At 34.9% G+C, this 23,350-nt stretch overlaps 1 protein-coding gene and 1 pseudogene across 8 annotated transcripts in view; both read left to right on the top strand.

Annotated features, from left to right (window-relative positions):
• Positions 1–23,350, top strand: part of BCAS3 (BCAS3 microtubule associated cell migration factor) — a 601,295-nt gene that overhangs the window by 277,211 nt on the left and 300,734 nt on the right. For all 8 annotated transcript variants that reach the window (XM_063109232.1, XM_063109228.1, XM_063109233.1 and 5 more), the window contains 3 exons: positions 4,258–4,382; positions 6,865–7,030; positions 8,949–9,049. In XM_063109232.1, coding sequence (XP_062965302.1) covers positions 4,258–4,382; positions 6,865–7,030; positions 8,949–9,049 — 392 coding nt within the window. The remainder of the gene's footprint in view (positions 1–4,257; positions 4,383–6,864; positions 7,031–8,948; positions 9,050–23,350) is intronic.
• On the top strand, positions 14,269–14,759 carry LOC134389039 (stathmin-like; annotated as a pseudogene).

Raw genomic sequence — 23,350 nt, 5'->3', positions numbered from 1 at the left:
TTCTTATGTGTGCAGCTGAGTGTGGACAAAAAAAGGCAAGAGAAATTCAATACATTAATCTGACTGGATTATGTAATACAGTAAAAGCCAATGGGAGAAAAATGGGGAACTTCAATAGCCTTTGTAAACACTTTTGAATTGCTAGTCATTTTAATATCCCTACAACTTCCTCTGATGGCAGTGAAAATCCTTTTCATTCTGTGGTTAGATGGTTAAGCCATTCCTCTGAAGAAATGACAGAAAGTTACACTCTTCATTTTTAATTTAGCACCTTATTGGTTTATTTTGGTATTTTGTTTGTATGTTTATTTATAATAGACTTAGTAAATATGATGTTTTATAATCACTTTTTCTGAAATGGTGAAAGTTGATTCATTCCATTTTTCTTTTATGTTTCGCTCAAAAGTTAAGCCAAATTAAAAAAAAAAAAATTCGAACATGGGGTTATTTATCAGAAGCTAAGGGGCGGGAGTAAAGGAGCAGGAGTTATCAGTAGAAAGGAGTCCATCAGAGGTATTAGTATGTTTTGTTCTCATGTGTAACCATTTTACAGTATAGATGAGTTTATATAATCAATACTATTAAACTTCTGGGCACCAATATAAATTGAAATATTATTTTTATATAATTGTATTATGAATTTAATAAATAAATAAATAAATGAGAGAAGGCCTCAAACACCCAGAAGAGCTCTTTTTAAACTTTGATATATTCCGTAATGGGATTTGTTAAGACCTCTTTCAGGGGAAAAAGGGAGATGTTGAGAGCAAAAAGGAAAAGGTTAGTACTGTAGTGCTTTCCTATAAAGCCTAGATCACCAATCTGTAAATTTACATGATTTACAAGGCTAGCACTTTTGTATTCCATTAACATATATATCATTTTTCAATGTTTTATCTTTCTGTCAACAAAAGATTATTTTGTAGTAGGAATATTCTGGGTCATTGTGGAAAAGTTCGTACATGATATGTTGGTGACACGCATTAATAGAAAAGCCATTCTACTTCTACCAAGCATTCCTGGACTCAGTCTTTTTAAAACTTTGGGCAAAGGGCAAAGTTAAAATTTCAAACTTTGGATATATCACATAGAAAATATTTTATTAATGGCATTCTTTTCATTAGCTTATTTCTCCTTTTTATTCCTCTGCAAGTCGTATACACACATGTACATATTTTTTTGTTTCTATATTCCTTAAATACCACATCATTCCCTAGGTAGACTGATGATACAAATAACTTGTTATTAATATGTTTACCTGATATGCTTCATACCCAGTACACAGCACTATGTCATGCAGCAGGTAGCAAGTCATTTTTAGGGATGAAAACTCCTTTGATTCCTATTAAACACGAACTTTTTGGGGGGGGGGGTTTCGTGACCGGCACTCAGCCAGTGAGTGCACCAGCCATTCCTATATAGGATCTGAACTCGCGGCGGGAGCGTCCCCGCGCTCCCAGCGCCGCACTCTCCCGAGTGCGCCACGGGCTCGGCCCTAAACACAAACTTTTACTAATGGGATCTATTAAGGCCCTATCAGAGTTAAAAAAAAAAAAAAAAAAAAAAGACATATGAAATATAAGAATAAGAATGCTTGTCATACTTTTACCATAAATTACTTATTCTCTGTAGGAAATAATGAGCTTATGTAAAATGACACTGTGTTGATTCTTTTTATTTTTGTGTTCCAAAACTGAGTTATGTGTTAACTTATAGAAGTGTAAGAGGTTTTAGTTTTTGACATGGGCTGATTAGACTGTAAGCTAATAAACACAGAGAATATATTTTTGCATGTCCAAAGACTAAATTGGTATCCTATCATTTCTCTACTCTTTATTATTATGTTAGAAAAGTGTCCATCTGTCCCAGTAGCAACTATTTTTAAGTCTGTTTAGGATGCATCCTTTCGAGGAATCATATTTTCTCTTAAAAAGTGGATACTCACTTGTCAGTTACCACGTAATTTAAAAACAACGGAAATCATATCCAGTAATTTGCAGAGAGCTTTGAATTTGCCTCTGTGATGCTTATTTGTAGTAGTATTGTTCCCTGATGGTGATTCTAGTAAAAGCACACAGTTGCACAATTGCCAACACCTTTCAAAAAATTCTAGAATGGTGTACCCCTCCTCCTTCCCCCAGCCTTCCCAAATCCCTAAGGGTTAAAAATGACCAGTGGCACTTCAAAGATGTCATTACAAGAATTTGTCAGTTCAATGATAGTATCTCAGTGATGAAGATAAAAGCCTTGAAGGAAAACTTACATTCTGAGGTAGTGCAGCACAGGCATCATAACCAGAAAGAACAATTCTGATGCCAGTGACCCAGATATCAAGGGAAGGTGCATTTTTGTTCAGGTGTGGGGTAGACAGGAGTCTTCTTTTCTGGAGGTAGGTTATTGCTGTTGACAGAGATGCAACAGTGAAGAAGGGAAACTGTTTGTAGGACCAGATTCATGTCCTTACAGAAGCTTTTTTTAAAGAAATGATGTCTTCATTCCCTGTCACTGTAGTCTGACTGCAACTGGTGTTGATATTTTAGGCATGGATGTGATTTGTTCAGGCAATGTTAATGATGGAATGAAGAGGCTGTTTCATATGTAGCAATGTACATTACCGTAGATTTAGTTCAAAGAGGGAGACCGAAAACTTTTTGCTTCCTTAGTGGGAAGATATCAAGACAGAAGCCTCAGGAAATAAGATATCTGCGAGACCATTTCAAGTGTCATAGGAACTGGGAAACTGAGATTACAAAAGCAAAACCTGAGTTTTTGTAAATTAGGTGAGAGCCGTGTGCTATATAGAAGAGAGTTAAGATCTGTTGAGTGCTATCATGTGAGAAAGACGGCCCTGGGAGATTTACTTGCTTTATCTAATACAGTGGTTCTCAAACTTGAGCATATATCTGAATCTCCTAGAGGGTTTGTTAAAAAACACAGAATCTCTGATTTAGCATATCTGGGATGGGACCTGATTAGTATTTGTGTGCATGTCTAAGAAGTTCCTAGGTGGTACTACTAGCTAAGGACCACACTTTGAGAACAGATATAATATAATCCTTAAAACAGTCCTATAAGGTAGGCATTACTATTTATATTTTACATATTAGTCTGAGCTCTGAGAGTTCAATAACCAAAAGTGACACAGCTAATAAATGTCAGAATTGGGATTCAAATTCAGATTTCTTCCTGACTCCAAAAACCAATCTATTTACATCCCATCATACTTTTTTAAAAAATAAAGGGAGAAAGGAAGGTGAGCAAAAGCAGGTAGAAATAATGTTGTTTGACATTGGACACTGACTTGCAGAGCAGGAACGTGAGAGCTGTAGTGTTCACTGTATCCCAAGTGGGCTGTGATCTTGACCAGTGCACAGTGAGGATATTTTCTGGTCTATGAATTAGAGAAAATAGTTTATATAAGGTAGTTGGCAAACTTGCTAATGAGCTGTGGGGAAGCCGGTGGTAAATCAAAAGAGAACAGAAATATAGGAATTGAAAGAAGATGAAATGTGTATTAGATGTTGGGTGTATGAAAGCTTATTAGTGGTAAACAAAGAGGAAAGCAAGTCCTTTTTAATGATAGTTATATGAAGTAATAGCAATTACTAAATGTGTCCTCATATGAGAAACAGAAAAGATTTATGTTTTAGAGACTATCAATATTTAACTCTGCCTTGGTCTTTTCTCTGAATAAAAATAGACACATTTTCATAAATCAAGTAAAAAAAAGAGACAACAGATAGGAGAGTTAGTGAATATCATTGCATATCTTCTCCGCATACATTATCTAACTGTACATAGCATTATGGCTGAGAGCATTTTCAAGGTTTCATTCTGTATCATCTCATTTTCACACATGCTGGCTCCGTTCATCTGTATTGTTAATCCCATGTCTTATATATCAAAATGAAATGATAAAACATTATTATTGTGGGATTTTTATGCTAGTACTACTGCTCCAATTTGAAATCTCCAGAGAAATGCCATCCATCTGAAAAGAAGTGACTTGGATTTCACCAGCACATACTTCAAAAAGGAGTTTTTATTGGTCTCATAAGTTGTTCTGTTGACAAGACTCTGGAACTTTGAACTAATTTTACTTTTACTCCAGAATATAGTCTCACATCACCGTTATTAACTTAAGGCAAAATGCATGTTCATATTGGAGGGTGGAATTTAAAGGAAAATCTGTCATTATTTAGAGGACTGTCATTTCATCATGGTAATTTTTTTTTATCTGTGATTTTATTTTTTAAGCAAAGTTAAACCACCTCCGCAAATTTCACCCAGCAAATCGATGGGCGGGGAATTTTGTGTGGCTGCTATCTTTGGAACATCCAGGTCATGGTTTGCAAATAATGCAGGTCTGAAAAGAGAAAAAGGTATGTGTTTTTACTGAGGCTTGAACTTGCCATTATAATTTTTTGCTTCTTAAGGAAAATTGATAGCAGTTCCCCTAGTGTAATCTTGTATCAATAGTCTAGAAACCAGTTTTTAAAATTTCATTAGCTTGTTTCTCCTCAACCACTTAAGCCTACCCAAAAAGAAAAGCTATTCTTTAACTAGAAACATAGAATGAATTAACTGTCTAGTGATTTGGTATTGTTTGGTGACAGTGTACAGGTGATCTCAATGATGTTAATTCCATACCCATATTATAACTTTTACATTTTTACAAACTAATTGCACACCATTGTCTCTAAAGTGTAGAGAGGCAACATGGATGGACCTTGAGAGAATTATATTAACTGAAATGAGTCAGGCACAGAAAGAGAAATACCACATGTTCTCACTTATTGGTGGGAGCTAAAAATTAATATATAAATTCACACACACACACACACACACACACACACACACAAAAAAAAAACGGGGGGGAAGAAGATATAACAACTACAATTACTTGAAGTTGATACGACAAGCAAACAGAAAGGACATTGTTGGGAGGGAGGGAGGAGAGGGAGGAGGGAGGGAGGTTTTGGTAAGGGGCAACAATAATCAACCACAATGTATATCGACAAAATAAAATTTAAAAAAAATAAATAAATAAAGTGTAGAGAGGAAGAACCTTGTTATACCTATTTTAGAGATGAAGAATTTAAGATCAGCAAGTTTAAATATCTTAGCTAGAAGCACTAAAGAAGGTGATGGAGTCAGAGTTCGATTCCTGGTTTTCTAATGCTAAATCTTGATTTTTTTAAAAAGGCAACAACTCTACCATATTTTTAAAACTTAAGAAATAGCTTGCCACTGCGAAGTAAGGGTCAACTTTTGTGGTTACCATTGCTGTTTTGATTTCTCTGCATTGATCACCAAGATCAATACCTAAAATGTTTATATAATTAATGTTTTATTATGTGATTCCTTATTGTCTCTGTAGAAGAGAATGCCTGCATTCACAGACCAAGTATATAATTTGGAATGCTAAGTTATGACTTTTTCCTTATTATTTTAGTATTATTAAAGAAGGACACAAAACAGATTTGTTACTGGGGCATTTTTTTGGTGAGTTCCACAGGCTGTATTGTTCTTGGCAAAATGGCTTTCCTTTCTGCTTGATACTGGCAGTCAGACATGAGCCCATTCCCTTGTTATCGCCTTTCAGTGACCCTTTCTGTAGTAATAGGATCTCAAGCACAGCAGGTTTCTTGCATAAGAGGGAGAGGATACTGTAAAGTATGCAAGCCTTCCATTTCCTTATCCCATCTTTATTTTTTTGTTACCTCCTTAGGTTTAATGATGCTATCAAAAGGACTTTTTGTTACTAGTTAAAAACTTCTGTGAAGCTCGATTTCAAATGTTTCTCCCTACTGTTCTAATTACCCTTTTAACTTGCTGCTGCTTTATGTCCCACTAGCTGGTCATTAGCCATTTTCTCAAATCAGCTGTAATTGAGTCTTCTGACATAGAGATAAGGTGACCCACCCAGCATTCATGAGTGATTTTATATGCTCCTAGGTTTGCTGTAAAACCTGAGATAGAGGACTAAACCTGTTTTAGTAGTGAGTACATGTGTATTCCTTATAAAGTCATTTGATTAGATCCATATTCAGCATCTGACTTTCTAAAGTGTGGTTGATCTTCATTTACCACAGGACCAGTGATCCCATTCAGAGAAAAGAAGTAAGAGGATTTGGGGGAGGGGAACGTGTATGAATATGTGTGCATATGGAATAGACTTCATTTTTTAGAATTGAACAGAAGTTATAGAGATTTCCCATATACCTACTGTCCCCACATGTGCATAGCCTCCTTTTTTATCAACATCCTCCATGAGTGGTACACTTGTTTCAAGTGATGGACCAATATCGACACATTGTGTGGGGGGTTTTTTGTTTGTTTTGATCAAGAAATTTAAGTTTTAAATTTCAGTTTTCTAAGAGAAAGTAAATAAGACGTTAGGCTGATTTAGGCATGCAGGTAACCTTTTTTGCAGTTTAGTGGGTACATCCAGTATAACAAAATCTTTGCCCATACACGATTCCCTTTTTAGTCAGTCCTACCCTGTCCCTCCTGACAGCATTCATTTTCATAATCTGGGATAAATTGCATGGTAGACAAAAACAAAAGACTGTAAAATATTGTTATACTATATTAGAATTTTGAGCATACTTATACCATTCCTGAAATAAATTGCTTGAGATTTGAAAATATTTTGATAGCATAGAGATTTTCATGTGTATTAGCATCTATGTATAAGAGGCAACTTTAGGCAAGGAGCAAGCACCGTGTGAAAAAATTCCTGTCATTTCATTCTCTGAGCAGCCTCAGAAGCAGACTGACAAGGCTGATAACTTGTTAAAATTATGCTATTCTCCTTTTATGCCATTATCACACATCCAGATTCTGTTTTTTTGTTTCTAGATCAGTCCAAACAAGTCATAGTTGAGTCTCTATATGTTATCAGTTGCTATGGGACCTTAGTGGAGCATATGATGGAGCCGCGACCCCTCAGCACTGCCCCCAAAATTAGCGATGACACTCCATTGGAAATGATGACATCACCTCGAGCCAGCTGGACTCTGGTTAGGTAGTACCTCTTTCTTTCTTTTTTTAAAAACAGTTTTATTGAGACATAGAAGATTAATAATTTAGTATTTGATAAGTTTTGACATTTATGCAGCTGTGAAATCATCACCACATTCATATGATCTGTTTGTAGTTTTTTGACAACTGAGCATTTCTCTTCTGTACAGGACCCAATAAAAATTTCCTTATGATTTCAACCTAAAAAAAAAAAAAAAAAAGATAAACATATTCATTAACCTCAAATATTTCTCTGCCCCCCTTTGTAATTTTGCCTTCTTTTGCCCTCCTTTGTCACTATAGATTGGTTTGTAGCTTATAGAATTTTATATAAATGGAATCATACAGTCCGTGCTCTTTTTTATGTGGCTTCTTTTATCTAGCAAAACAGTAGTTTGTTACTTCTTCATTTGACATATAAGTTGCATATGATAAAATTCATCCATTGAAAGTGACTTTTCACAAAGTCATGCATCCATCACTACAATCAATTTTTGTCACCCCCAAAAGAGACTCCGTGCCCATTAACAGGTACTGCTCATTCTCCCCCAACCCTTCTGCCCTAGGCAACCACCAATTTACTTTCTTTCTCTACAGATTTGCCTACTCTGGTTATTTCATATAAATGGAATCATACAGCATGTGTCTGCCTTCTGTCACTGAGCATGTTTTCAAGGTCCATTTATGTTGTAGCATCTACCAGGACTTCATTCCTTTTTATGGCCAAATAGTATTCTCTTATATGGACATACCACATTTCGTTTCTCTCTTCATTAGTTGATGGACATTTCTACTTTCTAGCTATAATTAATGATGTTGCTGTGAACATTGATGCACAGATTTTTGCATGGGAATATATGTTTTTGACTGTCTTGGGTATATGGCTTGGAGAATACCTCCGTTTGAACTCCTTTATCCTTGCACCTTTGTGTTACCTTTTTTGGACTTACGTTTCCCGTTTGCAGTCCTATTCTGACTGAAAATAGAGAGTGGCATTAAAACAGCCATTAAGGGGAATAGAAACTGATATAAATAGATTCAAAAGTTTCCTTTAAAGTGATTCCCCAAGATATGATGGTTAAGCACTGTAGAAATGTTTATTAAGAACCTGAGTCCATTTCAAAAGTGCATAATGATTAGGATCTTCATGAGCTAACACAAAGAGGGAGAAAGAAGCCCGGAATAAAGCCTGCTCATTGCAGTGCATTGTCCAGGAGAGGAAGAAATTGCTCCCGACATGTATGAAGGAAACAGACAGAAATGGATATGAAAATGATCACTCTCCTTTTGACATTTTAAATATTCTTATATTGATTTTTGTAGGCTCCATCATTCTTTGCTACTATTTTATTGCACTGGATTGATCTGATCAGAGTCTGATTGATTAATCAAGCTTATTTAGGAATGGGCAGGTCTAATTAAAATTACTACACTATCTGTTGAAATAGTGGCTTATTTTGGAACTCGGATGCTAATTAGATATGTAATAAGCCATTCATTTACACAGCCGTGTTTTTTTAACCATTTTCACCTGCTTCATTTTATTTTAAAATATACGCATATTCTAAGTATAAAGAGGTCTAACATTGGTCAGAAATTACATAAAATTAGAACTATAACATTTGTATTCACTTCCTCTCTGTTCAATCTTCTGATTGTATTATCTAACCTATTGAAGGGCCTTCTGCAGTTAAGCTAAATATTGGCTCTGTGTAATTTGTATGACACAGTGCCACCTTTTTATTCTTTTTAATCACATGGCTTGTGTTTCAGGTTTCAGCACATTCATTTTAATAATTAGAAGTTTATTTTAATGATCACAAAAATAGTGTGAGTTTACATCAGTCTGTAAGTGATGACAGTCATGGTGATTTACATCCCATCTATTAAGCTTAAATATTAATATTCTGCTGTTTCCTTAGAACCCCTCAATGGAATGAATTGCAACCACCATTTAATGCAAACCACCCTCTGCTCCTCGCTGCAGATGCAGTACAGTATTATCAATTCCTGCTTGCTGGCTGTAAGTAATTCTGATTGTTTTTTTCCTTCCATATGGTCTTTTTAGATTTCATCTTAAAATGCTGACTTTTAAAACAACCGTGCACATTACCACTGGTCCATAGGTCATAGGTCTTAAACAATCTGACTGAGGCGAGTAAGATATTCAATACAAAATGTAAACCATAAGCTTTAGCACACATTTGGTGTGTCTCTGGCTGCTTATATTTCCTGCCTATGAAATATACCCCTGCAGTGAGAATGGGTAAGTTGAGGGGAATATCTCATAGATTTAAAAATTTAAAATGAAACAAAAAATAACATGAAAATACTAGGATATAATTAACAATTTTATGAAGCTTGGGATCTATTTCTAACATGAAAAAAGGTAAGGAGTTTTCACTGTGAAAGCTATGCTAGCAGGTTTTTCTTTCTGTAGAATTTTACTTGCAGTCATGAAGTAGTGATTTCAGCTCCATTGGTTTTTGTGTTTGTTTACTTTCATGTCTAAGCCTTAATGTTTATAGAGACTGAACTGTGTTCATTGAGCTAGATACAGTCTTTTTAGTATGGGAGGTATGAAAGGACAATTTAATATTTATTATCCACTTTAGGTTCATAGAATTAAAAATTCTTTACAATTATAACTCAATTTTGTAAACTGGACTGAATACTTAATGTAACTTGATGGCTCTGAGTACTGAATGTTCTTAAGAAACGTCTTAAAAATCAACATTGACTTTTTTTAATGGAGTTTGTTGTATTCGACTTATTATCTTGCCTGCTGTATTATAAAACATGAATTAAAATAGCTCTAGAACTATTTTATTTCATTTTTATAATGTTATGTATTATGAGAAACAAAAATTTTATAGATTTTGCCCTTAAGTTGTGAAACTCCACAACTGTAATTGATAGTTGACAGTCTTGATCTCTTCTATAGTTGACTTTACTGCTTGTTCTAGAGCTTATTTGTTGAGTGCCTACTATGTATCAGGCACTTGAGATTTAGTATAGTATATTGCTTCTATCCTCAATGAATTCACTACCTAATTAGGGAGACAGACATTTAGTAAAAAAGTATAATGAAATGGAATACTAGTATCAGTAGATGATTATACTTTGGCCTATGAGATCAGTTGACATAAGTTGCCAGAGGCCTCACTAAAAGATAATACGTAATTGGTTTTCAGATTGGTTCAAGAAGCAGAGTACATAGACATTGTTAGTCTTTAGGTTTTTAAAGCATGTATTTACCTGTCATATGAACTGGAAAAATACAAAAATAATTATTTATTTAACAAAAATAATTGTTGAATTAAGTATAGTTGACTCAGAGTTAATTTTGGTTTCATTTTTTTATCTTAATACATATTAGGTCTGTTTTGTAGACAAACAGTAACAAGTCTGAAATAGTTAAGTAAAAGATATGAGCAAAAAAGATGCAACTATCTCTATCTCTTAATTTTTGTTCCAGTGATTAAGCTGATTGGGATTACTTGATTTTGGCTGCTCTCAACACCTTCGTCCAATTCTTAGGACAACAAAAATCCCTCGGTTCACAGTTTCGGAACCACCACTGTTGGCAGCAAGATATCAAATGCTTTCCAGCATAGGATTGACACCATCAGAACTGCATTTTAGAAAGGTCACTCCAGGGCCGAGCCCGTGGCGCACTCGGTAGAGTGCTGCGCTGGGAGCGCAGCGACGCTCCCGCCGCGGGTTCGGATCCTATATAGGAATGACCAGTGCACTCACTGGCTGAGTGCCGGTCACGAAAAAACGAAAAAAAAAAAAAAAAAAAAAAAAAAGAAAGGTCACTCCAGCAACGTTGCTGCTGGAAGTTCAGAGGAAGGGAGTGGAGGCTAGGTTAGAGCAAGAGGAGAGCTTTAATTAAGGCTGTTATCACAGAGAAGACAGGAAAGACTTGTGGCATGGTGAAGAACTGAAATAGAAAAGAATTAGGAACAATTTGAAAGAAAGTAGCACTGATGAATCAATATTTTCTAATTAAAACGTGGAATACGAGGGTATTTGAAAAAGTTTGTGGAAAATAGAAATGCAGATAATACAAATCTATCCATCAAATTTTTGAAGTACCTTGGTACAGTACATTTCATTCCATACCTTCTGAATTCTGGATGGACTAGCATTTTAATAGGGATGAAAGGCATAGGCTCCAGTTCTAAACCACCTCTCAAAAGCTTGTTAAATGTAAAATACCAATCGTAATACTTGCTCTTATGTTATAGAGGTTTTATGATGATGATCAATGAAACAATGCTAAAGTCCACAGTAAAACGATATATACATTTAAATATCATATGCATTTGTTTCTTATCTTAGAAGTACATATTTTCAAATAAAATTCACTTTAATAAAATTCACAAATTCTTGATAGTTTTCAGCATTAATTATGGAATACCTATTCTGACTGTGATTCTGCTCACGTCGTAATATCTGTTATCTAAGTGACAGACTTAAATCTATTTTTTTCTTACCTTGTAAAACATTATGATAGACATAATTTATAGATATAAACAATCTGAGGCAAGTAATTCTGTAATAATTATTATATTGCTTCTTTACATTGAGAAGAGAGATACAGAATTAGCCTGGATTTTAAAGTCAGGTTTTCTTACCTAAAGATAAGCTATTTGATTGAGAGTCCTGGACATGCCGATATATTATGACTGAAGCAATCAAATATGCAAAACATGGACATTTGGGTCAGAGGAGTAAAAGCCTGAAATACAATCAGTAAAGGAAATTCTTATGGCAGTTTAAAGAGAAGGCCTTTACAAATGTTTCAGGCATTTCTCTCGCAAGCATTTGGATCTGTGGACCAAGTGAAGCAGACTTGCACAGACTCCGGAAGTTATAATAATAGTAGACAAAAAAATGATGTAACTGGAAATGGGAAAGAGGCTTTGTCTCAAGGAGATGAGAGTAGGACAGCAGGATGTTTAGCAAGGAATCCCTGCTCCCCCTCCAGCCTGGTAATAATAATAAATATAGTGCTAGTTGATAAACAAAGTTGTGCATGTGTGGCAAAAGGGTGGCAGCTGGTGGGGGAAGCAAAGGGGCACCTGCTTGAACCACTAAATACTTCTTACCTAACTTTAAAGTAAAGTAAGTAAATACCCCAAATTTTGTGTTCTTAACTATAGTAACATTTCCTGCCTGTATTAATTGAATGGAATAACCCAAATTGAGGAATTTTGATGCTTCTTGAGGAATTTTGGTGTACCACAAACTGGATCATACTAAAATGTTCCATACAGAGGTCACCATGGAGGCAGAGATGACTTCTTTGTTGTTAGGTTGTACCATATGCCATTGCCATTTTTGCCAGTCAGCAGGATGAGAAGAAAGGGCTAAAAAGTTGCCATTTTTAATAAGTAAAGTAGACCTAATGTCAGCAATTTCATATGGTTCAACCTAGTAGATTAATTTATATATGTAAATTAAATGTATGGATGATAATTTAGTCTTGCTATTTAGCAGGGTAAAGGTAAAAGTCGAGAATCTATAATTGAAAAAATGTTTTGCCTCGATCATAAAAATTTTGGAAATAGCTTGTAAAAAGATTACAGCAGAGGAGATTAGTGATTTTTGTGTTAGTACTATGCTTTCTCCCTTCAAAATAAAAATTACCTTTTCTGACATAGGCATTTTATTATGGTGTACTCCTTTGCCAGAAACAAAGATAAACCTTAGAACAGACCAATAAATATAAACCAGCTTTGGATACAATCCCAAAACAGACAATAACTTTTTCTTTAGTCTGCTTTAGAGCTTCCAAACTGTAAATTAAAAGCAGGGCTTACTGAGTTGACTTGGGAAAATGTTATTTAGGGGAAAAATAATGTTTCCTCCTTTTCTTTCAGGTAACTTAGCAGTTGCAGTATTTTTAAGTTGTTGACATTAATTAGCTTTGTGTGGCGTGAGTGTCAGACTTTGTTCTTCTTTCTAAAATAATCTGTGGGTATGTGAGAAGTTCCTCCCTAAACTAACTAAGTTTTATTTGTAACAGTAATGGATATGTACATTCATTCTACAGAAATAAAGCTTTGATATACAACAGAAAGTTCACTGAGATCTATAGAACTTCCCTAAGGTTTCTGGGGGAATAATTGGTTTTCTCTGCCTTTAAAGTTAATATAGGAAGGGTGCAGAGAACCTTTTATACATTTTAATTTGATCTCAAATTTTGGGGGAAAATAGTATTTAGTTTTATTGACTGTTTCTTGAGGTTTTAGTTGAGTAGTAGCTTTCCATCAAGATGGAATAACAGGGATCACATTTACTCTCCTGCTTAAAAGAACAACATACAGAAATTGAAATAACGTATGAAACAACTGTTTTCAAGTCAGTTGAAAACAAAGGGCAGTGATTTCTGAGAGATGGGAAACAAAGGAGGCAAGCCATATGATTGCCTCAGTTTATTGCCCCAAGAGTTTCTAGGCTGTGTCACAGTAAGGGGGAAGCCAAGATGAACCCAGAGGACTCCCAGAGTTGAGGAAGACTGAGTTGAGAGTCCAGTAAGCCCAAAGAAGAGCAGATGTTGGCAAACTGTCATGAGCTCTTATGTAAATAAAGTTTTATTGGAACACAACCACACCATTTCATGTAGATATTGTCTGTGTCCACTTCTAAGCTGTAACCATAGAGTTGAGTTATAACAGCAGAGACCATATGACCCACAACACCCAAAATATTTGCTATTTTCAAACCCTGACTTAGAATTTGTTGGACAGGATATTAGATGGGAGATCTGCACAGAGAGAAAACTCTGAGGATCTGCAGAGGGGACTCCTGAGGGGCATAAAGAACCTGTAAGAAGCCTAAGAAACAACCATCTGAGAGTCTTAGAGGGCACTGGTACTCATGCAGGGTCAGGACTAATGACACCAAACAGTTACTATAACTATTCCATATGTTCAAATGTTAGGTAGAGGTGTAGAAAAAAAGATCCAAATTAAACTTCTAAGTATGAAAACCAGAATGTCTGAGGAGAAAGCTACACTGGATAAGATTGAGGACGGATTATAAATTGCAGAAGAAAATATTAGTGAACTTGTTCTCCTGCTCATGACATTCCTCTGCATGCGTTACCATCCAGAAGGCGGCCCTCACCAGATGTGCCCCCTGGACTATGGACTTCCTGTCCTCCAAAACTCACTTTTCTTACCAGTGGATTGTGTAGAATACACTGCCAGCTTTTGTCTTCTATTCACCATGGCTTCTTCTGATACCCAGGTGAAGGAACTGGAGAACTGTGCCTCAGGCCAAGCTTTTGAGCTGATTCTCAGCCCTCAGTCAAAAGGATCTGGCCCAGAATTCCCCCTTTCCTCTCCAAAGAAGAAGGATCTTTCCCTGGGGAAAATTCAGAAGTAATTAGAAACTGCAGAAGAAAGATACAAGTTCCATGAAGCTGAGGTCTTGAAGCAGCTTGCTGAGAAACAAGAACATGAAAAAGAAGTGCTTCAGAAACCATTAGAAGACAACAACTCCAGTAAAATGGTGGAGGAGAAACTGAGCCACAAAATGGAAGCTAACAAAGAAAACCAAGAGGCGCAAATGGCTGCCAGACTGGAACGTTTGCTAGAGACAGATAAGCACATTGAAGAAGTGCAGAAGTACAGAGAATCCAAAGGTTCTGCTGATGAGACTGAAGCTGAGTAATTTGTTCTGAGAACTGACTATCTCCCCTTCCCCTTCCTTAATATCCAAGGACTGTACTAACCAGTGTCATTTTATTTTTTCCCTTCTGACGAATATTCTAGAAACCGATGTAGGACAGTATAGGTAGATCCAGACTGTAAGATGTTGTTTTAGGGGTAAAGGAGAGAAACTAAAAGTGTTATACTCTTTTTCTAAAGTGTTGGTCTTTCTAATGTAGCTGTGTTTCTTATTCCATCTTTCGGTACACTTGGTGCACTGGGTTAATGGCTAGTACTGTATTGGCTCTGTGAAAACATTTGTGAAAAGACTATGTAGTTGTTTCTTTCAAACTGTTAGTTGCTGCATATCTGTTCAGTTTTCAATTCCAATTCTGTCCCAATCTTAGCAGATGTTGTTGTACTTGAATGGTTAATATAACTGCACAGTGCTGTTGGTGGTAGTGAAGAGAAAAAAAAAAAAGGAAAGAAAATATTAGTGAATTTGAAAATAGAGCAAGAGAAATTATGCAAAATGAAACACAGAAAGAAAAAAAAACTTTAAAAGAATACTGCTGAACTGTGGGACAACATGTACCAGTAAGCAGAGTTCCTGAAGAAGGGGTGGTGAGGCAGAAGAAGTAATAGCCCCAAAATTTATAAACTTGATATAAACTATAAAACCATAGATTTAACAAGTTCAATAAATCCATAACACAAGAAATATGAGGAAAGACATACCAAAGTAGTACATCATAATCAAATTTCTCAAAATCATTGATAAAGAGAAAAATCTTGAAAGCAGCCAGAGAAAAAGACATGTTACATACCAGGGAACAAAGATAAGAAGCAGATTTAATCTATCAGCTGTAGACATGTTCTACTTGTAATGTTAAAGGAAGTCCTTCAAGCAGAAGAAAAGTTACACCAGGTGGAAAGGGATGAAGAGTACTGGCAATGGTGAAAACAAGGGTAAATAGATGAGATCCTTTTCTAATTATTAAAAAATTTAAATAATTAAAATTTAAAATATAATTGTTAGCAGAAAAATAATATTTGTGTATGTAGCCTTTAAAACATATATATAAATACAGTCTGTGACAACAGTAGTTTAAAGGCCAGGAGTGTGGGAAATGGAACTATATATTATTATAAGATTTTTAAAGTCTGTATAAGTGGTATAATATCACCTGAAGTCAAACTGTGGTAAGTTAAAGATGTAACTTGATGAACCCAAAAGCATCCATTAAAATAAAAACAAAATGTTATATCTAATCTGCTAGCAAAGGAAATATGCTGGAAATAAACAAGATGATGTAGTCATAACCATATCAATACTCACATTAGTTGTAAATGGTCTAAATAGCCTTATAAAAAGTCAGATTGTCAAATTGGATAAAAATGTAAGCCTCACTATATGCTACTTAGAAGAAACGCACTTTAAATTTAGAATAGCTACATTAACATCAGACTAAGTAGAACATTCCACCCAACAACAGAATACACATTCTTTTCAAGTGCATAGGGAACATTGACCAAGATAGACAATCTTCTGAGCCATAAAACAAGTTATAATAAATGTAAAAGGTTTGAAGTCATACGAAATATATTCTGTGACCACAAAGGAATTAAATAAGAAACGAATAACAGAAAGATCTCTGGAAAATCCACAAATATTTGGAAACTAATGCACTTCTAAATAATCCATGGTTCACAGAGGAAATAAAAAGAGATTAGAAATTATTTTGCACTGAATGAAGAATGAAACTGAAATCAGAACATATTCGTATCTTAGAATACTACCCAGTTGTTTTTTTTTTTTTTAAAGTGGTTTGAGCTTGTGAATCTGTAATTATTTCAAAATAAAAAATTTAATGAAAAACGGGAAGATTTGTGGATGGCACTAAATGCCTGTATTATAATAGGGAAATGTCTGAAATCAATGACCTCAACTTCCACACTAAAGAACTAGAAAAAGGAGAGAAGATTAAAACAGAAGAAAGAAAACAGGAAAAAAGAAGTGCAAATCAGTGAAATAGAAAACATAAAAACAATAGAGAAAAATCAATGAAAACCATGGTGTGGTTTTCAATCCACAAACTTGGGGTTTGTGGAATTCTTGGATCTGTGGGTTTATAGTTTTCATCAAATTTGGAAATTTTTATGCAATTATCTTTTCAAATATGTTTTGTCACTCCTTTTCTCTCCTTTTAACTCCAAGTATATTTATGTTGACCTCTTGATACTTTCCCAGGTCACTGAATCTTTGTTCAGTTTCTCTCAGTCTTATTTTCCTCTCTATGTTTGATTTTGTATGATTTTTATTTCTATGTCTTTAAGTATGTTAATTCTTCCATTCTTTGTTGTTAATTTCATTCAATGCATTTTTCATTTCAGGTATTATATTTTTCACGTGTGGAAGTTCCATTTCGGTCTTTTCTATAACTTTATAAACTTTTATAACTTTTCCCCATTATGTACATGTTTGACCATATGGAATTTTATGGAACCCTAGACAGCATGACATGTTAGAAGACAGCAAATGAGAAGTAAAAACAGGTGATTTAGAATGAGCCGCTACAGAGAGTGGTGTCCTAGAAGTCATGAGACAATGCTTTGGGAATTAGGAAAGAGTAGTGTGAATTGAGTTAATCATTCTAAAAAGTCTAATTGGACCTGACTTTGAAGCAGTAGTGTTACTGTGACAAAAATCTTAGTTTTTATTATACTAAAGAGAACTAAGTATGTTATGAGTTTCCTTTGAAGAGCTGACCTGTCTATTGATTTATCTTCTTTTAAAAAATGTTATTGGTTTACTAATCTCTTAGATTTCACTAACAATTTTATTTTGGCCTTTTCATACAATGAAGTAGATTGTCCTTAAATTAGTATCGAGCTTTCCCTTACATATAGAGTACTAAAATCAGAAGTCAGCAACATAATTAAAGTCAGATTCTAGAGAATGTGATTCACAACTAAATTTTGTGCTGCTGGTCTACCAACCACAACCACAAGACTGGAAAGAGCTAATATTTTTTATTCTAATAGAAAGTCACACATGTGGATGTAGAATGAAGTCATTTTACAATATTTTACTATCTTATTGTTTCATTGGTTTTGTAATCCTACGGTGATATATTTTGTGCTTGTTACTAGTACCACTTTACATTCCCCCCTACCTACAAAAAAGGCAACAATACAAAAAGTAAAAAAAAATTATTAGTCTTCTCTACTTGGACATTGTCAGTGCCCTGGAAAAGCAATTAAATATGCAGCATTTTTCTTCTGAGCTGCTCTCTCTCAAATGTCACATTAGATTTAACCTAACATCCTGATTGCATCGCTGTTGTGGTATGTACCAAATATGATGGAGGTACTCAACAATATTTCCTTGCATTGTCCATAATAAATATTTGCCCAAGAGTGGGTAGGGGTGGAAGGGGAAGAAAGAAATGTTTTTCTCTTGTAGAGGAAACTTGTAATGTAGGACTTATTTAAAGAGTGTTTATAGTCCATTGTTGGTCATAGGGTGTGTCCTACTGCTTTATCCAGGTTTGAAATCTGAGGTAGTTAAGAAACCACTTAAGATTGAATTATATTTGATTATTTTGCTTGTTTATACTTAAACTTATCAATTGACTTATGTTCTTCCATAGAGAAATGATTTTAGTGAAACAAATTGGTGTTTTTCTTCAAGAAACTAAAAGTTTGAGAAATACGGACCCTGAATTTAGCCACATGTATGTTTTATAACTTGGGGAACATTATGAAATTAAAATTTCTAGTTCAATGAAAAGATATCAAATAGTTAATTGAAAGTACCATCAACAATCTGCAAGCTTTATAGGTGATGTCTTGAAAAGTTTGGATTAGATTACCCTTTTTCCCTTTGTGCTTATGGGGTGTATAATTCTCCTGATTTATTCCCACATCTTTACAGAGATCTTCAGACTTGTGGAATAGTTCATTGAGTTTTTCTGTCATTACCGATCTTGAGATGTTTCAACATCACAAGTCCTAATGATATTGTACCCCATTCTGAAGTGAATCTTGGCATTTTCTATCACTTGCTTTGGTATTTACAAGTTGGAAACAAAAAGTTTTTTTTACATGTCAAACCACCTTCCTGTTATGACTATTCTTAAAATTGAAATGAAACAAAAGGAAAGTGTCTAGAAAGGGCTGCTTTTTACTTTTAAATATCTTTATTTTTACAAAATTCTGTGTGATAATAGTATTTTGATGTTCCCTCAGATTGTTTTATGACCTGCTGTTTTTCAAGTATAGTTGAGAATAAGAATTTTTTCCATTGACGCTAGTAATATTTCTTGCATTGGATTGGCAGATTTGATTGGGATAGGATATTGATTCTGATAGATTAAAGAAAAATAATCTATTGGTCATAAAGCCTCTAGACCATCAGTACCTCTGCTTCTGATGTCGTTACTCTATCCCACCTAAGTTTAAGGTCCTTACATACAGATAGTGATATCCTTGAATAAGCATATTGACAACTGGGTAGTGGGGATAGGGGATGAAGGCTACAATGATATCTGTTTGCCCTTTTTTCCAAAAATAAAGAGCTAAAATAAAATGGTTTGTTTGCTTACCTGTAGTAATATAATGGTTGATATTGGCAGGAGCTTGTGGCTTGTGCCATCACTTCCATCAGTAAGGTTAATTGCTAATAAATGACTAAATGGGAATTTAGGGGGAATGATACAGCTGTCTGCTATGTTTGTGGTAACAGGATTTCAGGCGCCATTTCAGGGTCACTACTTGTATCTGTCTATCAGAGTTAGAATATAGTCATTTCTCTCAGTTTCAGCCTTCTCTATAGAATTTCTGTCAATTGTTTGACTCCATTAAGTGTGTGGGGGAAATAAAAGCCTGAATGACCAATCCACCAGGGGCTATAGATAGACCTTTCTTTGTCCATACTCAGAGAACTGCATTAGGTCTCATTATCCATTTATAATAAGTGACCTCTGCCCCGTGGGTCACTGAAAAATATTCAGTGTGCTTTTCTGACACATAGGGCACCTTTCTCAGCAGACATATGAAACAATGGAATGTCTGGTAGTCTGGATGACTAGTATACATTGCAGGTTTTTAAATAAATACACAAACTTGTGCCAAATCACTCTGGCAATTTTTTTTTCTTTGCTCTTGCATGGTTCATAAATGGGCCAGGGCGAGCCTAATGTCTGGAAAATCGTGTTCCTTTTCTCTTCTTTCTTATTCTGATTTTTTAAAAAATTGCCGTGTTTTTAAATGTTGTTTTCTAGAAATGGTTTGCCTTAATCTCTGGTTTTTGCATTTTCTGATAGAGAACTACACAAAGTCTTGGATGTAGTGAATGAGAGAGCCATCATTTTTGGAAAGTGTTTGCGAAAAGTGCTCAGGATGTCTCTGGAGGTTATTTGTGACATTAGAAACCTGTCTTCTAGCCCAAAGTGACCAAGTTTCCTACTGAAAATGTTGGGAAAGGATTTAACACTCCATTATTCACTATAGTCCACATTTCCTTTTGTGATATAAATTTGGACCACCTGCCAGAAAGCTCTGCATATCTAGTGGTTCTGTCTCCAGCTCACAGTACATAGATAGACTTGGGAAAAGATGGAGATAGAATGGTGATTAGTGACTGACATATAGATGGAATGTAAGAGCTTTGCATAGTGGCAGCCTTCCAAGAGTCTTGACTACCTGTAAATAATTGTGTGGCCTTAGTATAGTGTCTGTGTTATATACTGATAGGAGTCAGTCATTTACTTGAAGTATGTTGGGACAGGAAAAATAAAAGATTGAGAACCACTTCTTAAAGTCATATGAAGAAACTTTGAGAGTATAAATGAAAATTTTATTTTTTATAAGGCATTTTAAAAATTTTAGTTGCATACTTTACATTAATAAAGCCCTGTTTCTCACCTTGAAGCTTACTTATTTTGTATTTATTGTCACATATACTGGCTTGCTTATTTTATTGAAAGTATGGAAGGCCTAATGGGATTTGAAGAAACCCAGCTTATTAAAAACAATTAGCAGCCACACTGTCCAATAGACTTAGTGGTTTTAGTACAGCAAAGTAGTTTTTCTATTAAAGGTATGCTACTGCCATGCTGTCAGATATTGGGACACAGAAGTGTAATCTCCACAAGAATAATCATTTAGTCCAAGCACAGATTTTTCTCTCCAAACCAGTTACAGAAAACCTTATAGTTGTTAGAACTCTCTCCATGACAAGAATTAATATATTAACTGGATTGTAGCACCGTTTGACAAATTGCTTACTAAATACATCAAAATTGATTGGATATTCTGTATTTGAATTGACAAATGGCTGCATTAGGAGAAGGAGGGAAATCCATTAATTATAGCTGCTCTCAACCATAGGAAATGTAATCATATAAATATGGATTTTGCTAAAACAAAAATGTCTACTTTATGGTAGTGTTGCTTATGTGTGTATCTACACCTTTTTGCCAGTGATAGAAGGGCTTCTTTTAGCCACTGTCCCTTAAATAATTTTAAAAAGTAATTTTTGCTTCATTGATGAGATGTGACTCAGGCTCTCCTAACTGCGTAATAGTTTTTAACATATTCCAGAAAATACCAGGGAAACCCTGTAGCTCATCCTTTCTCTCAGTTCTCAATTGTACCTCTATTTGTCCATCTTGTGCTTATATGTTCATATTATTTCCCAGATACTGTTATACAAATTTTTGACTGCCCCAGCATGAGTTTATATCTGGCAGGGCCTTTACTTAGGAAACAGGAAATCTAGACATGAATGGTTATGACTTCCTTAATATTGTTAACGTGAATGAGTCATTACTCAGACACCTCAGTTTCCTCACCTTTATGATTAAGGGACTAAAAATCCTTTTCAGCTTTCAGATTTTGGGAGATCCCTGCCCTATAATCTTATGGCTTGTCTCAAAATTCATGAAAATTCAGAACCAACGCATGTTTAAAGAGAAGGAAACAATGAGCTAAGATGCCAGAAGTGAAGGTCTTTGTCTTGTTACTCTTTTTCTTTTGCATTTTATGTAGTAATATGATTTTCTAATATTTTGTGAATAATTCCTGATTGTAAAATAATGGAAGCAAAGGAATCTGTTTTATTCTTTATAGAAAATGTATGTTCCATAAACATTTCTAAGCAATCTTTTTGGACGAGAAATCCCTTTTTCCTTCAAATTAAAGTACACGTCTTTGATTTTCCTATACTTTTTAATAGTTTCTATTTTTAAATAATAGTCTTTTGTCTTTAGCATAGCCAAAATATGCTAAAGCCTGCTTTTAGCTTTAGCCCACTGATTATGAAACTTACATATTTAATACATTTTTGTTTCTTGAATTCTATTTCTTCCATGTCAGAGGTTTAATTTTACTTTGGTAGTGTATAGGATTTTGTCATTACTGAGTTTCTCTTTTTTTCAAAAAAAATTTTTTTCTCATGATCTTTCCTATGGAAGGTAACCAAGGCCTAAGGGAGGTGGGTGAATGCTATAAGTTGTCTCTCTGCAGTTTGAATCTGTTCTCCTCATTGTTGTCATATGATAGGAGACTTTTGGCTGTGTGGTTTAGTGGAAATTGGTGGAGAGAAACACTGTACTGCCTTCATTGCCTTTATACCATCAGTTTCTTACCATTTCTGATATGCTTTCTTTGTATTTGATGACCACATGAAGAGCATCAGTACCTCCCTCACCTTCCGGTGAGGTGAAATCTGGGGTCACAGTAGAGATTTTATGAAGAATTTTTTGAGGCTCATTGTTTTTTCTTCTCTTGGGCTTCTCCTCCCTTCCTAGGTTCTTTTCCAGGTGCTAGTGGGTAGGCCATCCTTGGTTATGTCATGTACACCTTTAACTATGAATCCAATAAACCAATACTTTCTAAAGTGAAATATTCTAATTCATCAGGGGTATTATAGAGTATGTAATGTAGTGGGCCAATGTAGTGACACAAAGTACTTTGGAGAGTCTAAATCAATGATGTAATTGGTATTTGGGGATAAGTATCTCCCACGTTTCATATGATACATTTAATTAAAAATAATGAATTTAGTAGACAAGGAAGTGATGAATTGAGGGAATTTTAGCGAAGTGAAACATCGTCTTTGGAATCCACAGTCGAATTTAAATTCCGTTTCTGCTACTTGCTGTCTGAGTGAATTTGGGCAAATAACTTCTCTGAACTTTTGTCTTTCTGTCTTTAAAATGGTAATTAATACTTACCTACCTTATAGGACCATTGTTAGAGTAAATGAGATAATTCATCCAAAAAACTTCACTCAATAGCTTGGATAGGGAAAAACAAAAACAAAAACAACTCATAAAGATAGCTGTTGGTTGTAGGTGGTGATGATAGAACTACTATCTTTGTTCTTATTTGAGGTCTGTCAAAATTCCAAGTACTTTGTGACAGATGTGACCAGGTGGCACAGGTAAAGATGCTTGGTTTTGAGTAAACAACAGTGAAGAGAAGTGTTTGTGTTAGATCACACTTCTTGCGATCTTAAGCGGTCATCTGGACAAGCATGGCTTGATCCTATTGTGTGCATTTTCAAAGCTATAGGAAGAAATTTTACTTAGACATTCTAATTATATAATGCAAATTGAAGATTTGTCTTAGATCTATTTGCTTTGAGCATC

The sequence above is a fragment of the Cynocephalus volans genome, chromosome 10 (assembly GCF_027409185.1).
Source record: "Cynocephalus volans isolate mCynVol1 chromosome 10, mCynVol1.pri, whole genome shotgun sequence".
In the NCBI taxonomy this organism is placed as follows: Eukaryota; Metazoa; Chordata; class Mammalia; order Dermoptera; family Cynocephalidae; genus Cynocephalus; species Cynocephalus volans.
Note: the sequence above shows the minus strand (reverse complement) of the source record. Positions and strands in the feature narration are given on the sequence as shown.